This window comes from Pieris napi, chromosome 22 (assembly GCF_905475465.1).
Source record: "Pieris napi chromosome 22, ilPieNapi1.2, whole genome shotgun sequence".
Taxonomy (NCBI): domain Eukaryota; kingdom Metazoa; phylum Arthropoda; class Insecta; order Lepidoptera; family Pieridae; genus Pieris; species Pieris napi.
The window spans coordinates 8,999,055-9,020,053 of record NC_062255.1 but is presented as its reverse complement, the minus strand read 5'-3'; the positions used below and the strand labels follow the sequence as shown (position 1 = coordinate 9,020,053).

At 32.8% G+C, this 20,999-nt stretch overlaps 1 protein-coding gene across 2 annotated transcripts; it reads right to left on the bottom strand.

Annotated features, from left to right (window-relative positions):
• Nucleotides 1–221: 221 nt before the first annotated feature.
• LOC125060623 (GMP synthase [glutamine-hydrolyzing]) lies at nucleotides 222–20,947 on the bottom strand. 2 transcript variants are annotated; one of them, XM_047665581.1, is made up of 16 exons: nucleotides 20,803–20,947; nucleotides 18,479–18,601; nucleotides 13,510–13,696; nucleotides 12,802–12,919; nucleotides 10,913–11,069; nucleotides 9,627–9,770; nucleotides 9,161–9,257; nucleotides 8,339–8,427; nucleotides 7,427–7,584; nucleotides 6,429–6,609; nucleotides 5,227–5,361; nucleotides 4,085–4,256; nucleotides 3,540–3,657; nucleotides 2,268–2,382; nucleotides 1,709–1,900; nucleotides 222–1,210 (listed from the first exon to the last, which is right to left on the bottom strand). In XM_047665581.1, exons 2-16 carry the CDS (start codon nucleotides 18,578–18,580, stop codon nucleotides 1,109–1,111), a joined length of 2,067 nt encoding a protein of 688 aa, XP_047521537.1. In that variant the 5' UTR covers nucleotides 18,581–18,601; nucleotides 20,803–20,947; the 3' UTR covers nucleotides 222–1,108. The 2 variants fall into 2 exon arrangements, with proteins under 2 accessions (XP_047521537.1, XP_047521536.1); XM_047665580.1 differs by lacking the exon at nucleotides 20,803–20,947 and adding an exon at nucleotides 19,490–19,629.
• Nucleotides 20,948–20,999: the final 52 nt, after the last annotated feature.

The window sequence follows — 20,999 nt, the reverse complement described above, 5'->3', positions numbered from 1 at the left end:
TCGCGGATATTTAATGGTTAATTACGTGTCGAGTTAATCCGACCCTGACTTTACCTTTAGTCTGAAATTCATAAAGCTTATTGATGCGCTAACGATTACCATTTACTCGTATTCATGCGTCTCGAGAATATCGGTATAATAGTAAAGATCCATTTAATTCAATAACTTTATTCAAACTCATCTCTCAGCTGTTAAAGACAAGGAATAAATGAAAGTCAGTATGAAAATAAAGCAATAATATAATTTTATTTACGAAACCTCCAGTAAATAACACTGAATCATTCCATCAATGCGTCTGATTTCATATAAGTTTTATATTCGGAGTGCAATTTGGTTGGCTTTATATATTACACAGCCTTTGATATTTTTACTAAATACAAAACAGTGAAGCTAAATTGTGTTTCACAAATTAACAAATTCCTTTAGGGTATTTAACATAAATTAATTTCAGAGTCAAATACACGGAAAAACCTTTAAAATCTTAAAGGCTTTGACCGATTTTCTGTCAAAATTCGATATAAAAATTGCTAACAAATATTACCACTGCCGGTGCTTAAGTAAAAAGCTCATGAACGTGGTCGAAAATAGTCAATTGTATTTTAAATAGAAATTCACTGGTCACATACTGTATAACAATATTGTCTTGAGCATTAAAACTTCAAATTGCGTCATCCGAGTAATTTCTGACAGCCACTGAAACTAGATTTCTTTAGAAAGACAATTTTATAACGTCTAAACTAACATAAAACTATTTGACATTTAACAATTGACTTAACAATGACATTTGACATTTCCGCACGTTCATAAACACGTGGAGAGTTCAGACATAGACAATGGACTTCACTGAAACACTGTAAAAATATAGCTATAGAGAATGTACAGTTAAAATGGGCACTGATACTTCAGATTTAAATTTAATAATTTTTTTTCCCGCCATTTCTCTATAGTTCGATGGCTGAATAGGGCACTGCCCATTTTCTAATTTTGACAGCCGTTAACCTCCACACATTCTCTTGTTTTGATATTTGACAACTGAACGTCGTCCATTTTCTATTGTTTTGACATATAGCGGGCCAGTCCATTCTCTATATCTACAGACGTATAGGAATCATTCCCATTCAGTAGTGGCTGGGGGTTTGGGCGTCAGATCGTAGAGAACACGAGATATTCCCGGTACCGTCATCAGCTCTTTGCGCATTCTGTCGACCACCTGGAAGTATTACAAAATTATTTAATTCAAATAGCACAAGTATCTAAAGTAAATATCGGGATAATAACAGTATTCACTAAATTATTTAGTTAAATATTATTTTAAAATTTTTTTGGTATATAAATGGTGATTCTTTATATAATATAATCAATTACGAAATTATTATTGTATTAAATAACACATTATTGAAGGGTTTGCATGAAAATATAATTATTCATTTAGAAATTGTTTCAGAAAATCATCGATTTTCCAATTATAAGTATTCACTCTGTAGTTAGAAAGATTTTGTTGAACCGATTTTGATGAAATTTGTACGGAATACACCGGAAATTAATCAAAAGATCACCGATTTTTAGTTTCGTGTACAAACATATGTACACTTACGAAATTTGGCACACGTGTCTGACAGTTTGACACCTCTTTTTTGAAACTATTAAAATTCAAGAGAAACTTGGTCACGTGACCATATCCAATGAGGTAAACATTTTTGCAACTCACATCCTGCGGCATGACGTCACTGCCGGGCAGAGCCGCGACGCCCGTCATGAAGTCCGAGGTGAGGAAGGGGCGAAGCACCAGCGAGCGTTGGCACGAAGGTGTCCGAAGAGCCGCGTCTCGGTCGAAGTGGATGGGGATCAGCACCACGGGCATCTGCGCGATGCGGTTGATGTACCCGCTCGATGTTAGCACCTGCAGATTTTTATTCTTTATTATTGGAGCCCCGTTCAAGTATTACGTAAGCACTATAGGGGGGAGGGATCTATTTTCTTATTTGGTGATTACGTCACCAGTAACTATTTACTTTTTTACAAATATTGTCTATGCTTGAAAACTTCTAATAATAAATAATCTATCTATCTTATCTCTCTATCTCTCTACTATCTTTTAAAATTACTATTGCGGACTATGCTGAATAACAATTTTTTTTCGTGTCTGAGGGCCGCTACCTTTATATAATACTTATAAAAAATATGGTGATGTAAAAGGAAAGAAATTGTAATTAAAAAATATTCAACTTTTTTAAAGAAATTAAAAAGCTTTTTAAATTTTATCTTACCTGTGTGGCGAGATCATCTGCCTGACGAATTGTAGATATCACTTGTTGTGTTAAGAAAGTCGGTGTTATATCTGTTATCTGCTCTTTTATTACTCCGCCGAACGCATAACACACCCTAAAAATTAAAAAAAAATGTTATTAACATGCAACATAAAATATCTTTAGTTTTATGTTTTCATCCTCATCTTTCATCCATTCCTCTGGCCCTTATGAGACATACTTTAAGCCTACAACAGTAATACACGAGAAGCCGACCGCGCTTAATTCGACAATATTCTCCCACGGCTCTCGCTTCACCCTCCTATTAAGGGTCGATACCAAGAATAATCTATTCCATGATTTTAATCTCGAGTAAATCCATAGTCGTTTGTCCACGTAATCGATAGTATAATTGTGCTAGGAATAACAATACGCGAATAGCAAGAGAATGGTGAACGAAAATAAAACTCGGCAAATAAATGTTGTTCTACAACGGGACAGTGTAAGAGCATACATCATGTCAACTCGATTTTGCCGTATTATAGTGTGAAAAAGTTGCTTTGAACAGGTGTCAAACGACAACAAAAAGTTTTTATTTCTTGTTTGTTTGAGGCTTTCGTCTAAAAAGGAACTTCTGTTGAGCCCAGTTGAATTTCATTCTAATATTATAGAAAATAAAAAATCTAAAAACAAATAAATAAATAATAAATTGTTTAAACGTTTCATTATACAATGCTAGACTATTAATTTAGTGCGTTGCGTTGACTTGAAATTAAAACACAGAATACATATTTGTGAAATGACAGAAATCAGCTGATTGGACTGACTGACGCCATTAAATTATTCTAGGAATAGCTGTTATTCCGTGCGAAACGGCGGTATAGTAGCAATTCCCGAATAAGCCCACTATTCTTAGAATTTGTAGTTGGTAAAACGTAAAATTGATTTACTCTCGATTAACTGACGATTTATTCTAAGATTAAGATTTACTCTTGTTTGGTCGAATCGACCGTAAGACGTATACGCACGTATACGCAGATTTTTTTTAGATACAACGCATTAAATACCTCCATGTACGTCTTCAACGCGTGCCCGTAAACAAAAATAAATGTCGGTGACATTTATTCGCAAATATAAAAATTTATTAAATTGCTATGATTTTGAAAAATTCGTAACAATTCGTACAGTATTCCCAGATTTAATTACCACTGAAACTGTCACACAAGACAAAAAAATCGATAAGATTTCTCTTTGAAAATAAATAAAAAGTGGTCCTTCGAGCCGGAATCGTACCTATTAACATTGTGGCAGACGCGCGGAATGATACGCGCCAAGTATTGCATATCCTTCCAATCGGGTGGGTAGCGTTCTGTCGACAGGGCTACTGCGTAGCTGTATGTCCGTCCGTCTCCTATAAACAAAAGAAAAAAATATTATTTATTCTACTGCCATATACACGAATCAAATACTTCACGCATCTAGTATTGCTGATAAGTATTTGAAACAAACATTATCGCTTTTATACGAGTTTTTAAACGTTTATTTTGTTTGGTAGAATAAAAATCAAAACAGGTTAACACGAATTATTGCCTGATATTTCTTTTATGTCATCTAGCTAAAAAATCTTTTAAAACCTTATTTTATAAATGATTGAAGTCGAGTCACTTCGAGAAATATATTTTATTTTAAGGACAATATTGGTAACAGGTCACAGACTAGAGAGCTAGAATAAAACGTGACAATGGACATTGAATTATGAGAAAGGTTTAACAGATTATAATTTTGTACAGATATACCATAGTCAGTAAGGGGAATTTTTTTTTAAATCAATCTCTTACCTTGTACTCCCACAGAGCGCAGAGGCAGAAGTGTCGCGACAATAGGCCCAGTGGATGAGATGCGCCTTAACTCGGTTTGTTCAACTGGCGTCGTCGCGTTCGATACGCGACCGAGTAACGCGTGACATTTGACGCACATAGACGCGTACTCCACCATTATCTTTACTATCACCTGGAATTATTTCACACGGTATGATAATCATCTCCAACACAGATAAAAGGCGGACTTAGACAACTATATGGAAATGACTATGGGGAAGAAGGGGGCGCCCCAAAAGTAGGTGAAGGGGGGAGAGGGGTGGAGGTGGACGCTTCTATATCTTCTAGAAGCGTTAACAGGAAGCGAACTGAGAAAGAAATCCATAGAGATATTTGGAAAAAGCTGGAAGAGACCTTTATTATTAAAGGGTTTCCGATCAACGGTACTAGAACAAGCTAAGATATTGATATAACTAGAAAAAGTTATGAAATTTCCACCTCACCAAAGAGGATGTGAGGAAATTTTTAAAGAGTTGAGAATACTTTGACTTTGTTTAACAATAACAATAGTTTTTTTGTTTTTAATATTAAGTATTAATTGTTGTTTGTTTAATGTTAAATTTCAGTTTTTTCTTTTTTTAATATCTTTGTCTATTACATCAAATATATTGTTTATCTATGTAACCTGCTTGGGCTTTGTATAGTGTCTAAGTGTTTTGTTATATAATATAAATGTTAGCTGTAAGATTACTAGTAAATAAATATTACCTATTTTCGATTTAAAAAAATGTATATAACACATCTAGCTGTATATTCTACTTTTGTTGGAAATTGGAAATTAAAAAGGATTTTATTATTATTTGTACTAAACTCCATTTAATGTGTTCCCTAAAACATGGGAATTACTCGACGTCTCTTTCCATATAACGGGAGAAAACGTACTTCAAAAAATATTAAGTTTCTGTTGGAATTCTATAATATCATCACTAAATACTTGGACATTGATGATTGAGGTGCAAATGCACTGAAATAATCAGGGGTTCAAAGTCTTTTCACCTAAGAAAAAAATTAAATAAATCCAATAGTGAAATAAAAATAAGCTCTAATGTAAGCCATACACGTGCATATCGGTAAAGTGTATGACCACCTTAAGAAATACTAACCTGTGTCTCGGCAAAGTCCCTATCAGCGAAGGCTTCATCCTGGCACAATACCCGTACGGCGAGTCCCGGTCCCGGGAACGGTTGTCTCTCTACTAGCGCCGGAGGCAGACCCAGTTCTGCACCTAGTATGCGAACCTGGAGTATTTAAATTAATTAAAAAAAAAGTGTTTATTCATTATAACAATGCTTTTCAATGTGCAAGATTTGTGAACCCTTTCAAGTAAAAAATACCTGTCAGGGTTCCCAGCCCTTAATAGTTAATTTCATAACAACTTGTTTTTCTTTTTAAATTACAATTTTGTTTTTTTTTTTCAATTACAATTTTGATTTTTTTTTCAATTACAATTTTGATTTTTTCAATTACAATTTTGATTTTTTAAATTACAATTTCGATTTTTTTTCAATTACAATTTATTTTTTTACTGTATACATCAACTTCTCTCGATTTTTTTTACCAAAGCGCATGACGCGACGTTTAACACATGAGTGTCTGTAATGTGCATGAATGTGTTAAAACATGTTAGGTCTGTCTGTAGTCTCTAGGTGTTATCTCCAACTCTGCGTAAGTTGAGTTCAGAAGCCAGTCCTTTAACTTTTTGACGTGACAACATCTAATAAATCAATAAAAGCTGGCTGCACGCACGAAAACGCATGAACCACTGTCCCGTTACGCTCATTGTACGCTTGCGCCGCATCTATCTCTCTTCCATTCGATTGGCCTATGCTTCCGAGGATTCACTCCTTCTTTATACCCATACAAAGTAGTGAAAGTTCAATAAAAATTTGTTTGTTATGATATTGTCACGTTGTCTACTATACTTATATTATAAAGAGGAGATTACGTAGTTTTAAGTATACATATTATTTTGTTACTCAAAGCTTTGGGGCCGTTCAAGTATAATGACTATAGGAGGAGGGAGGTTCTTAGATTTTCTTATTTGGTGATTAAGTCAACAGTAATTATTTACTTTTTAATACATATTACCCACACATTGTCTATGCTTGATAACGAAATGCATTTTCGAGGATTCCTACAAAAAATTAATACATTTATGTATTATTTTTGAGAGCTTTGCTTACTTTTGCTGACAAGAGGGGGGGGGGGGGGGAGAAATTGCAGTAAATCTGCTTACGTAATACTTGAACGGCCCCTTAACCAAAGACAATATTTCTATCATAGTCGCTACAGTACTATCGTGTACCTCGTCCTTATGGAAGTCCTTAAGCGGCTCCACGACTCTGCCGCGTTGCCTTAACACGCGCACCAGTTCCGTATCATTGTGGTGTGTCTTGATTGTGGCCGCATTGCTTGAGGCCAGCGAAGAGGCCGACTCTATCAAGTCCGGACGGAGAGTTCCTTGGCCGAGGAGCACTTGGTCCTCTCTGAAATTAAACATATTAATTTAATATAATTATATAAATTTACATTTAGCCTGCGGGGAAAGAACGTCGTGAGAGTTGATTTGTCGTCGCTGTAGTGTTATTTTTAATATCTATATATACTTCGAATATCAAATAACACTTATTAGATCACGTAACCAAAAACGACCTGTTCTCTTTCAGTAAACTATAAAAAAATTGGCCTGCGCTGTTACTTCTATATCGAACGGTACGAAAATAAAATATCTATATATACTTCGAATATCAAATAACACTTATTAGATCACGTAACCAAAAACGACCTGTTCTCTTTCAGTAAACTATAAAAAAATTGGCCTGCGCTGTTACTTCTATATCGCACGGTACGAAAATAAAATATCTATATATACTTCAAAAAACCGGAAGTATAAATTTGAAATAAGTTTTTCAAAAAGTCCCGTCAATATTTTTAAGCTATTGCATAACTTTATCGCGGGCTTTGAGCGCGGCGACCGAATCAAGAAATTCCGTAACAAAAAAAACCTAACACACGATGACGTGATATAGGTGCGACCAATACGCGATAGAGCGGGACAGAACGCATACCGTATTCACATCTCTCTGACAAGATCGGTGACGTAGTGTAAGCGCGGCCGGTGCAGCCGTACTCGTTAGAGTGAAACAGACTATATAGGCGTTTTAGTCTGAGTCTAGTAGAGTGGTCTGGTAGAATAAAAAATAAATAAATAACTATAATTGCATAAGTTAATAAAAAAATTTTGTTTAACAGTTTTAATTAAGTCTTCTTAAGTTATCTTTTATCAATTGCATATTTACTTACTGTACATTCAACAGATCCCTGACAGCCTGTTCCGCAACCTGCATGAAGACATCCCCGATGATCTTCCGCTTGTCCTCCGGGGCTACTGTGTGGCACAGTAAAGGCGTGTGCCGAGAGCGACCACCCGCCTCGCGGACCGTTGTACTGCCTTGTCTAAACTGTGGATGGATACATAAAAACTGAAAGGAACTGGTTCGATTCCTTATGAAATATATCTTTGTTCCGCAAGCTTGCGAGAGATTTCATTTTTGAAGGCTCCTAGAATCATCTCCTCATCAGAACAAAAGACCGCACGGCGACATGGTCAAGGAGATTTCTCCCAATGGATACAGAGAGAGAATGCAGGGTGTAATGGAGGAAAATGGAGCAAATAAAGAGGCAAAAAAATAAAGCTCTAGGATATATCCTTTAAACATAATTGGTACTGAAAGATAAGGGAGAGTTTTCGCAAAATTTTAAAAATAATCTAGTCAGTTTAAATATAACATGAAAATAAAAAGAAATATCTAAAGAAACGATTTTGATGAAACTTGCAATAAAAACAAAAAATAATATCGAAAAGCGTTTACAAGAAATTCGTAAAAACAATATACACCTAAATATATAAAATTCCAATGTTTTGTATTTTTTTCTTCTAAAAACACTTTAAATAAATAAATCAGTGGCACTACAACCTTTTTAGGTTTGGCCCTCAGATTTCTGTATCATAATCATTTGTCAATCTAATAGGCAAGTAAGTCTTTTGGGTCTAATACAAGCCGGTTTCCTCACGATGTTTTCCTTCACCGTTCGAGCGAATGTTAAATACGCACATAGTCCATTGGTGCACAGCCGGTGATCGAACCTACGACCTTACTTAAGCCAACACTGCTCTAATAATATCGATATTAAAAATAATAAAAAAATCCAAACCTGATGTCCCGCGTTGACGACATGTAAACGAACCCCTAACTCACGGAGGCACCTTTCCACCTTCGAGCTCTCGTTTTTACGCATAAAACCTGAAAAAGAAACCTCTCTTCATGTTTTTCCATCTCGTATATTTATTATTTATTTATTTATTTATTTCGTAATTCTACAGCTAACATAAATTATATATAATAACAAACAGTTACACTGAAAATATAGCCAGAGATGGAATACATAATACATTTTACTACAAAAAGGTTCAAAAATTTACAAAATCAAACAAACAAAAAACAAAATTATTCAATACATTCAACTAAATAATACATAATTTGGCTATATAATATTATGTATTAAATAAATATTTATTTATACATAAATATACTTCAGAATAGCAGGACGGAAGCTCACTGGAGTGAGCGAAGTGCAGAGTAACGGTCCACGCCTTCCCCGGGTTTTATACCCTAATCTGATTAAAACTATTATTTTTCGGGTGGTGCCACGAGCTCGGTGTGGCTTCGCGTTATATAGAGGCCGCGCGCTTCTAGGTGTGCGTTGCGTGTACGCGTTCTGGTCGTAGTGTGCTATTGATTACGCCAACGCGTCTGTCGCGTTTTAATTTTTTTTTGTTATTTGAAGCAATGGTTGGCAGCTCCTTCCAAACACCTTTTATAAATACTTAGAGATTTAGTGGCAAAGTGTCTGTCAACTGTACTCCTTTGAGGAATATCAGTAAACGTAAATTTGGTATGAACATTTGCAATTTTCTATATTAATATAAACGTTTTTCCTTCAAAACATTAACTAACTTTTTGTTTTAGAACTAACCATTGTCAATATGAAGTGCTACAACTTGGTCTTCTTTGAGCGCAGTCCGAAGCAAAGCCGCACACACTGTCGAGTCCACACCACCACTCACCAAAACCTAACAAACACATAAAAAATACAATCTAAAACCAGACAATTTGAGCTGTTAATTCTCTTTAGAACCAAAAAAGTTGGAAATTGGTATCCATTTAGATACCAATGCTGTATATTTCACACAATAATGCCAATTTTTAGACAAAAAGTAAAAAGTTTCTGAATCTGCTGTCAAATTTATTTTCAGAAAACGTCGGGCAAACGGGCAGGAGGCTCATCTGATGTTGGATGAACGCTCTCACTGCTAGAAGGTCGGCCTTTTAGAAATCGAGTGTAATTTTATAATTTTCATATAGTTTTTATAATACATATGGACAGTGAATATTCATAATTAGGATATAAATTTTAATACATTATTATTAAAAAAACTTACCAGCACTTTATTATCTCCAACAGTATCCCGTATGTATTGTACGCACGCGTCACGACGCGAACGCAACGTGAACGTACGAGACATGCCCGCTATGTCGAACAGGAAGTTGGACAACATTTGCTTGCCTTTGGGTGTTAGGTCCACCTGAAATCAAAAACATTTATCTTAATACTACGAATATTATATTTTTACAAAAAAATTTGATTGTCTGGAAATGATTACGGAGCATAATTTTACGTGATAACGTCATAAGAAAACATTGTTGAAAAATTGCACACTTTTATGAATTGAATTGAATAACTATCATTATTGAGTTAATTAAAAATTAAATTTGTTTTCTATAAATTAACATGTTTTTGCACTCGTTACTATTTTTATTACTTAAATTGTACAGATTACAATTAAATATACTCGGACGCATCGGCCAATGGAGTCGTAGAGAGATCAGTCATAAGTGAGTCTAACGGGGCAACGTTTTAGCTTAAGTTCGTCTCTTTTTATGTGATAAACATAACTTGACAGAAAATACAACTATTTAAAAACAATAAAAGCTTTAGTTAAAGTGTTGAACTGAATAATTTTTATGAATAAAGGGAAATGTATTGGACCACTTTTGGCTTGAATTAAATAAATTTAAACCTAGTAATCACGTTGACTAGAGTACTTATAAGAACTATCTTCTAGCCGAAATGCACTTCTTTTTGACTTTTAAATTAATTGTCAAATTGAGTTAAAAACTATTGGAAAAGATTGTCCTACACATACTTAAATAATTATATTGTGTAAATTTTATTTCCTTATTTTTTTATTTATTATTTATAATTATTTATTTATATATTATTAAGGGCCAGAACCAGTCTGTTGCACAGATCTCCGATTCAAAGACATTGCCTACTGAATGCTGTCTCCAACACACTATTGTTATCTTTATGTTTGCAGAGAGAGTTCACACTAGAAATATTGTGTATATTATGTATTAATATTATAATTTGTAATGTATCTTTATTAGTAATCGTAACAATCAAATAAACAGGACAATTTTCTTAATCCACATAGTAATAATAAAAATTAATAAAAAGAAAATTTTAAAAGTTTGGTCTGTGGCGTGTGTATATTTAACGCTGGCAGCATTACCTCGTTGTATTGCAATACTTATTCGTTGAGCGAGGAAAGCACCAGATCTGGGATCTTTATAATATCTCAATTTTTCTCGACATTAACTTATTGGCCTAGTACTGTAAGGATAGTTAATATTTTGTGAATAAATATAAACAAAAACAATTTACCTCAGGGTGAAACTGGACTCCGTAAAGACGCATTGGCTCGTTATAAATCGCCGCAATCAGATGGTTAGAGGACTGAGCTCCAACGCGGAATTTTTCGCCAACCTTCGACACACTGTCACCGTGTGTTAGAAGTACAGGCTGTAATTTTTCTAGACGACTGCAAATAAAATTAAAATATTATTAAGAATAAATAAAAAAAATCTACCAGTTCAATAAAGAGCGTACGTACATAAGAACGGAAAATGAACTATTTTTATTATATTGGACGCTAACTTATGTTAAATATCTTCTTTTTTTTATATTTAGTTATTAAGCTTACGACATCACACACAGTACTAAATCTACTAATTATTTAACAAAATCTTACATCTAAAATGTGTGACAATTAATGTAAGCATAAGTTTCTCAAAAAAAAAATTTTTAATAGAAATTAAAAAAATACAATTAAAACATATACGATAATACAATCACACATTAAAATAAAATAAAATTACAGAAATTTGTTGGCACTTAGAGCAGAAAAAAAAGAAAAATCATCAGCAAAACAGCGAAATTAGGTTCGAGAAAGGCACCCCATAATGCTTTCTCTAAAACCGATCAGCCCACTACCGAATATATTCAGCTCTAAATAAGCTGTGTTCAATTTGTTAAAATCGCGAAGAATTCGAACGAGAGGTGCCTGAACTCCTAGGTTGGTTTTGGCAGAAGGAATCTTTATTAGTAAATAAGCTTAGACTTAAATTACTTATTATACTTAAGTTAAGGCGAGATTGTAATATTCTATCAGCAGCATTGTGGCTGATTTAACAGCAGGCAAGTCTAGGGCTGCCGAATTGGGAACCGATTATTTTGCAACCTCATAGAAATCAAAAAGATTTGCGTCGCGGTTTTCTAATGTTTTTCATATGTACATGTGTATCTTTCATAAATAAAAAAACAAGACTTCTAAATAGAAGACAAGCTAAACCAACTAAAGCCAATTGATTTCGACGTTTTAAGGAGTGCGTCGTTAAATCGAAGGACATTACCTAGAGTTTACACTGTAATTAAACATTAAATTCTTTAATAACATAAAAATTCGATATCTTCTATTTTTTGAAGTGAAACTTCTTTGTCGAGGTTGGAAAAAATTTAGTGTAACATTTTTTCGTTACGCGTCACATTTTTCCGTTACGCGCCATGTTGCTTTTTGAAGTCAAACTTCTTTATCGGCGTTGGAATGAAAGTTCTTTATCGACGTATGAGAGAAATTTTGTAGCAAATCGTCACGTTTTTCGGTTACGCGCCATCTTTTTCTTGTCCCTACCACGGTTGATCCGAAGAGATTCGAAGCAATTAATAACAAAAATATATAATAACGATAACAATGATAGTAATAATTCTATTACAATTAATGAAATTCTGTAATAATCTTAGTAGTAATAAGGTAAAATGAAATAAGTGTATTTGTATTCATGTCTATGATAATAAAAGCCTTTTGTTAAACTTTATTTAACCAATTTCGTTAAGTTGCATATAATAGATCATTTTTCGAAACATAAGGTCATAAAGAAGTTTCACTTCTTACGTGTGTACAACTAGTACACGCACACATTTTTTTTTTATGGCTCTGGCACGGTTTGTACATTAGCCAGCGTCAAGTATAAGATTTTTATAATTCGTGCTTGTCTTTTAGAAATTTGGCAGTGTCCTTTATGTACGGTTTAAGCACTCGCCAGGTACCGCACAACCCTCCCAAAGGCCGAAAACAAATTTTAAATTAAATTAAAACTTGCCCTCGAACCGGGAATCGAACCCGGTACCCCTCACCTAGCTGCCACTTAATAAGACCGCTAGGCTATGAGGCCCTCATATTTTCTATTATAGACAAAAAAAAATAGTATGCTTACTTGAACAAGGGACACGTGGTCTCAATCTCCACCTCATACTGTCCATCTTCACGTGCCTCTTTACGTAGCACTGACCCACCAAACTCCTTGTTTAACATCTGCATACCGTAGCATATACCTACGAAGACAAGCAAATCGTTATCGGCTTAGAAATTCGTGTGAACACCTTTTTGAATCGGAAACATAGTTTCGATGGAGATCTAAAGTCCAGTTATCAATAGTAATAGATTACTTGTAACATTTAAAATTCAAATAAAAAAAAAATTCAGGAGTTCAAATACTTTGTTACTTATGTACAAAAAATAATAACTATAGTTTAAAATAATGTTGAACTTTATTTGCTGAGGTTTAAGTTTTCATATAGCACTGATTATTATTGCTATGATATTTTTTATCTTTTTAATTTTTAGTTATTATTAATTTTTTATTTATGTTATTATTTTTTGTTTTATTTTATTTTGTGATTGTTTTTTGATTTTTTTCCTTTAATATACTGCTTATGTTCTTATGTAATTGATGGGTATGTCTATGTGTTAAATATGATGATGATGTGATGTCATATTTTCTTGTAATTTTTAGGCATACACATTGCCTTAAAACGTATAAATAAATTAATTAATTAATTAATTAATTAATAAAAACTATATCTCTAATAATTTGTATATTTTATCCGGCGCAATTTATACTCATCACATAAAACATAATTACCTAAAACAGGCAATCCCATTTTGAATATATCAGCATCATATCTCGGCGCATCTTCAGCGTACACGGAATTGGGTCCGCCAGATATGATAATCGCTCTGTACCCAGCCTCGCTGAGGTGATACGCCGGAGTGTCCAACGGTAGAATATCTGACTCCACGCATAACTCGCGGACTCTGCGATCTATCACCTGGAATTGGTAAATTAATAATTACATACTTTACTAATTGATTTTGATTAAAAGTTTACTGTTCATCTAGTGATGTCCGTTATAGCGAATAGTTAAGTCAGAAATGTTGCTATTAAATTTTTTTAAATTTCTAATCATAATTAAGAACTTGGCATAAATTTATCAATTATGATTGGATATTCCGATGAAAGAGAAGAAGATTTTGAGGAAGTTGCATGGATCTGGTTCCGCTATCTTCTCCGCTAAGTTCTCATGTCATTTTCACATAAGTATATCCTTTATATAAATAAATTAAACTTTGTAATCAAATAAATTGTAGAGTAGAGTAGAGTCATTTTTCATCTATTTTTGTCTCACTTTACACAAAAGATAAATTAAGAATTATTATATTCTTATTTCACTCGATAGTCATTTTCATAAAAACAAAATGACGAAAGATAAAACAAAAGAAACGGATATAGGTTACTTGGTAATATAGTAAAACTAGGCCGTACTACGCGCGTGAGTTTTTTTGGTCTGTTTTTATTTCATTACAGCATTTACCAATCATTGGTAACGTTTGCGAAATTCACAATTATTAGGTACTAATTACACAGGAAATTGTGTGTTATAATTAGGAATTTATTAGAATTATTATCGAACAATTCATTAATGGAGTCAAGGAATTCAAATTGTAATCGTTTAATTATTTAAATTTTGGAAAAGGCTCGCTAGTCGTTGAGGTTTTTTATTATTTTTGAGGTGGAATTCCTTTATCAATATTAAAGATAAGAAGTATGTACCTTAATGATCGTACCTGTAAATTGTGTTATTAAACATTTTCTTATGTTAAATAGCCTTTTTAGTAGTAGGTCAAAAATAAATGATTTACTAGTCGTCATGATGTCTTTGTCCAGAGAAAACATTAAAAAAAAACATAAAGAAAGAACATTTTGTAGCTTAAAATCCTATTTCATCAGGCCTTTTGATGATAGAGGCCAAACGTATATTTACTTTTAATTACTTCATGATGTCCTGAGGAACATGGTGTAATAATTGCAGTTCCTTCAAACAACAACAGTGGCGAAGACTTTCTAGCCAGTTCTTCTCGTCCATTACGCTGCTATTTGAGAACTATCAGAAAATATAAATAAGTAGAATGATTACCGTACTCATGCATTATGTACGGTAATCTATCATAAGACAAGATCGTTGACACGCGCGTGAAAAAAATCATTTAGTGATCGTGTCGCGTGTCTGTGATTGGACTAGAGCTGTTAATCACAATGAAACAAAACCAACGTTGTGTTTAATTTTAAACTCTAACCCTTAATTCTCTTATTATAATTATTTGCTAACAAACGTATATATAATTTTCGTAGTGATATTAAAAACCTCCAAATTAAATACAGTGGAATCTCTAACTTCTCTATCTATCTCTAATAACTCGAACCTCGTTAAGTCGAAAAAAATTGCCATTCCCTTCCGCTGAACCCCGATATCTCGAATTATTTAGACTTTGTAACTCGAACAAAATGTTATTTCCCTACCAAGTATTGATAATACATATTTATACTCTATAACTCGAATTTCAAAAAGGAGACTCCGTAAGTCGTAGTAAAATATGACGTCTTACTTGGAATTTCCCGAAATAATAGCAATAAAATCCAAACTAAATGTTCGGGTTCGAGGCTTCTAAACTATTGCTTTTGTTTTGTACACGTGCAATAAATGAACACAATCATAAAGCTTTCTAAGTAACACAGCTGTGAACGTTATGTCAAAAAAATCTCCAAATAATTTAAATCAAAAGAAGATAACGTATTCTTGATGTACAGTTTACTTCATTAATATATAATTCGTTTTAATATATAAAAAATACTACAAAACTTAAGTTGAATTGTTATTAATTTCGACTCTACAAATCGAAAAATACATATTGTAGAAATCGCGCCTCTGTAAGCCGATATTTCAGCAGTTAAATCATATGTATCCAGAAAAGAACATACTAATAATACTATATACTAAATGTTGCTTTAACAAAGATCACAGCTACATTTAAAACAGTATTTAAATATACTGTGCCTTCTCCGTAACACAGAAATTACAGAATACACTTGTTCGCAATTAGATTATTTTATAACATTGACCTTCGAAATCTGCGTTTTAATTGATGAAGCCTTTTACTCTTAGAGTGAGACTCAGAAACGAAACTTGGCGAACTCCGGCTAGCTTAGGGACCGTTCAAGTATTACGAAAGCACTGTAGGGGAATGGGGCGATTTGTGTCTTATTTAGTGATTACGTCATCAGTAATTATTAACACGCATATTACCCACACATTGTCTATGATTGAAAACGAAATGCAGTTTCGAGGATTCCTACAAAAAAATTATATGTATGTTTTATTTTTAAGTGATTTGCTGACTTTTGCTAAAAAGAGGAGAGGGGCATTTCAGTAAATTTGCTTACGTAATACTTGAATGGCCCCTTATGACAAAATCAAATACTATCTTTACGTACGATAGTCTTCTAATCTATCCGAGGTATATCAAACCTATTTATAGAAGCTTCGACTAAGCCCTTTTTTTAGTTTAGTATACTCAAACTCAAAATATCTTTATTCAAGTGGGTAACCAAGTACACTTATGAATTGTCAAGTTAAATTAATTGTAAATTTACATTTACTACCAGTTCGCAAGTCAAGGGCGTAGGAGCGGGTAAGAAGAACTGGCAAGAAACTTTCCGCCACTCTTTTTAATCGCCAAGTATTGTCATACAAATTGTTTGAACTGGAGCAAATCAATCCCAAGGATTAGAATCATTTAAGTATTCCTCAAATTTATAAAACCCTTTATTGATTAATTTCCGTTTAACGAGGGCTTTGAATTTATTTAGGCATTCCACTACACTCCAATCACTTGTATGCCCAAAAAGGCCCATGGTCCACGGTGTTACACAAGCCTTTAGAAACTTAGATTTAAGTCTATAAGTAAACATACCAGTTCTGTCAATAAAAGCGCAGAAAATGCATCACGTACTTCATAAATTACATCCTATTAAACTAAGTAGGCTTAAAAATAATAAAGATAATATAAATCAGCAAACCCGTATTCGTAGGAAACTATTGAGTAATACAGTATCTAAAGGTCAGATTGTACTATTTTAATCAAATTGTGGTTTTTTGACCCACGAACGCGAATCGATAACATTACAACGTATGATGAAATGGCTTTACAATATTATTCACCTTGATTAATCAAAGATTTGAGAATTAAATTGGTGGCTGATAATCATACAAACACTAGTAACTACACTAGGGACATCCTTGGTACCAGATACTCTTTCGTTTCTCACCGTAATTGCTTATTGAATAGAAACACCAATTGGTGCACAGCCGGCGATTGAACGCACGACCTCATAGTAGCACGCTTAACCACTAAGCTCTTAAGGTGAAATTCAGAAACGAGACTGAGCGCGATCATTGACTCCCAAAGTCAAAGTCGAATATATATTTGACGCAGTCGAATAATTATCGCTTTATTTGCTCCCAGAAATACTAGATTGTATAAGTCACGAAAATATCCATATTGTTATATCCTAATTCAAAATAATAAAAACCTTTTTTTAACATATTACTATTCTTACTTGGTTTCTATTGACTGACAGATACGGTTTAAAGTTGACGATCCTAGATTTCTGGGGTTATATTTTAATTAATCATAATCAGAAATATATGAAATACTAGCCGTTTCGCGCCCGCTTTGCTGGACGAATTAAAATAAATGTTATGTTTCATTATTTTATTTTTTTTCATATTTTTATTATTCTTCTTTTTAACTTCCCGCTAAGAAAATTGAAATATTTCGAAAATCGAGTTTTTAACAGATGTTGACGTTTAGAGGTTCTAGGAAGCCTCCCCGAATGTTTCCGCGGTGAAGTCCGTATGGATAAATTTTCATAAAAGTAAAACAGCAATAAAAAAATGAAGGAACGTTGGAATTTAATAAATAAATAGCCATAAACTATTAATTTCGTATATAATTCGATCGCATATAAAATTTCGCATCGAATGGTGGTAGTTTCATGTCGATACGATCAGTGGTTTAGGCGTGATTGAGCCTTAAACGAAGACCATTTTCATTATATATATATAGATTATATTGACTTAAAACTTGGCAATAATATATCCACATAATAGAATGAAGGACCTATGGAAGTAATATATTTTCTCCTAGCGTTTAAAATGAATAAAAACCATACAAAATAACAAGATTAAATTACGCTTTAATAAACAATAAAATTGTGAATTGATTATATAATATCCCGTTGTTACTAGAATAATATTTATGTTATTTATTTGAACATAATAAGTTCTTGAAAAGATTAAAATAAAATTTGTTAAAATGGTAGGGTAAATTAGAATTTAAATAGTTTTACGTAATTTTCAATGTGTGTGAACTGAAGCACATTTACGTATAATCGGTTAACTAAAGTTGATTACATAATTAAAATAACAGGAATAGTTCACATAAGTTATCAGTTGCTATACTTACAACGGATTAAATATATGTTTTAATTAAATATTTCTAGTTTGGCTTAATGGTATATGAGTTCTGACTACGATGACTTAGAGGCTCGTGTACAACCCGGGAGTCCTGCAGTCAATGTGACACAACACATACCCGATATGATGTAACTGAATGAAACAGCTACAGAAATGTCTGCTACACTCAAGTTACAAGTTCAATTAATTATGCATGGACGCGGCAGAAAAATACAATAAGTTTACTGAATAAGTTACCTTTCCATACTGTGACCCTGCGTCCAATATAGCCACTTTATCCCGTCCAAGTGCTGCTCCATTCGTCCCTCTGTACTGACCATCAGCGCCCGCCGTGTGCATTTCGCCAACTCGCCCGCAGCACTGACCGTATAAGTAAACAACGCGTTAATATTATACACCAATTTGTTTGAATACATAGGGTTCGAGCTAATATACGAGATTTAAAATATCAGGCGATACCTGTGGATTTCTTGATGAAAAATATCCAATAACACTAATTACGAGATGAAATCTCTAAACAAGTTATAATAAATTAGTGTACACTAAGAGGTAGAGAGGTTGTGTAAGCACACAGAATTTTATATTCCCTCTACAGTTATAAAAGAATCTTTTAAATTGTATTTTTAGATCTAATCAAGTTTAACAAAGAATTCAAATTGTAAAAGGTATATACATATATATGTAACATGTTAATTAGACTTTTTTGTCCTAGTTCTAACATAAATTTCTTAACTTGCTAGTGATCCAGTTATATTTGGTTGCATATAGCTCTACATAATCATGTAATACATGCATGCATACATACATACATACATTACATTTTACATAATGTAATGTTCAAACAGTAAAATGCAGAAAACAATAATTTTAGTTTACGCTTTACTTTAGGACTTTTTTATAAAAGAATCAGTTTACTAAACATATCAATAACTTAAAGGCAGGACAAATTTATTTGAATAGCAGCATATGTAAAAAATGGTTTTATACTAGAAACTAAACTACTAGTAACTAGAGTATTTATTAAATGATTTGCCTAAGATAGCACAATATTAACATTGAACTTGCACATACAATAAATTTAGTAGTATTTTCAATCAATATTTATACCATGCTGACAATGCATTTTCCCTCCACAAATAAACAAAGAACACTTTTAGAAATGTCAAATTTAAAGTAATATAAAAGAATGTGATATACAGACCAATAAACACAAAGGGCAATAAACAACTGATCAAATATCAAACAAACCTTACTGAAGAGTTTTTTAAATCCAAACATAACACATAAATATTACACATAACATTTTCACACATTCAAGTCTTTGTTAACAATATACACATAGTTTATTTAGCTTCAAACAGTACCGTGCACATTTGTGTCGACACTGTAAGTGGTTATTTTTAGAGCATCCCACATGATTCGTGTAAATCTATAAACATAATCCACAATGACATAGCGTAGTTTAGAAGTCTTCTCTTATGTATTGTTTTGTAACTAGTGGTTGACATTATGTACAGTACTAATATTATCTTTATTTGTCTATTCATAAAGTACAAATATAATTTATGTGACTATTAAAATTTTTTGTTACAGTTAAATTTACAAATGTTACTCTTATTTGCGCATCATGTATTTTAGGATAAATTTGTTGAGATTAATGACAGAAGATCTGAAGTAAAACAAGATGTATAGACATTATTAACAAGAACAAAACAGCTGCAATTACAATGTTAAGGTTATTTATTACCTTCAAACTGAAAGTTTTAGGGACATCCTTCATCCATCCTTGAATTCATGAGTTTAAGAATATTAATAAATTTGCAGTTAGATAAAAAATATGTTATATAAACAAGATACAGATTAAATCTGTACATGTTTGAAAGATTTGAGAAAAGGTGTGTCAAATGACAATGAAATTATATATCAAGATGACTCCAGTTATGGTTCAATATCTGGGAGGTCACATTAACATTAGTAACCTAAATAATATTGGACTGAATTAACCTTGGTTTTTAAGAAATTATGCCAATGTTAAAAACACAATCAAAGCATAGTGAAGATGTATTTCTCATCATTACATACCTCATTTCATAGGAGGTTAAAACTAAAACAATGGATAACAAACCTTTCTAAATAAACAAAACATAATTGGTGCACATTTGAGAATTCTAATAAATTTTCATCTAATAATAAAAAATGCGATGATGGACATCGCTTGATAACGAAAAATGATAACATTGAGATAATTTTCAACATTTCTAAAAGAGAAGTCAGTCTAAACTCTAAACTGCAAGTTGAAAGACACTTGACATTGTGGTATACACGAAACAAAGTTTGAAGCAGTGTTATTGTAATAGTAGAATACTCGAAAATATAATTTCATACCATTCAATTCTCGTTGACCAATTAAAACAAACGACATGTAGAAACGAAAAAGAAAACGTGAGTAAAACCGGGACCTGACATTACCAACATTTTGGGTCAAGATAAAAGTCTATTTTCAGGTCACTTTAGGATATCCCACGCTGTGACGCTATATTATTAATATATTATACTCTCACCTAATAATAATATTCAATATTTCAGGAATATATATTCATGGAAAACACGAATAAATGTGGTTCTCCATTCAGCACTACGAATACAAAATTATAGTACTGAAATGAAACTCAAGTGGCGCCAGTATCTATAGCCTTAGTTAATTGTCATGACGTTCGCTAATCATCTTATTATCCTCTACCAACCATTTAATATTTAT

Excerpts from the sequence above, each read along its gene's own strand:
- LOC125060623 (XM_047665580.1), bottom strand. The coding sequence starts at position 19,519 with ATGTTTGGATTTAAAAAACTCTTCAGTAAG. Across the intron at positions 5,362-6,428 it reads AGGACTTCCATAAGGACGAG|GTTCGCATACTAGGTGCAGA; the intron begins GTACACGATAGT and ends TAAATACTCCAG. Across the intron at positions 4,257-5,226 it reads GGGACTTTGCCGAGACACAG|GTGATAGTAAAGATAATGGT; the intron begins GTTAGTATTTCT and ends AAATAATTCCAG.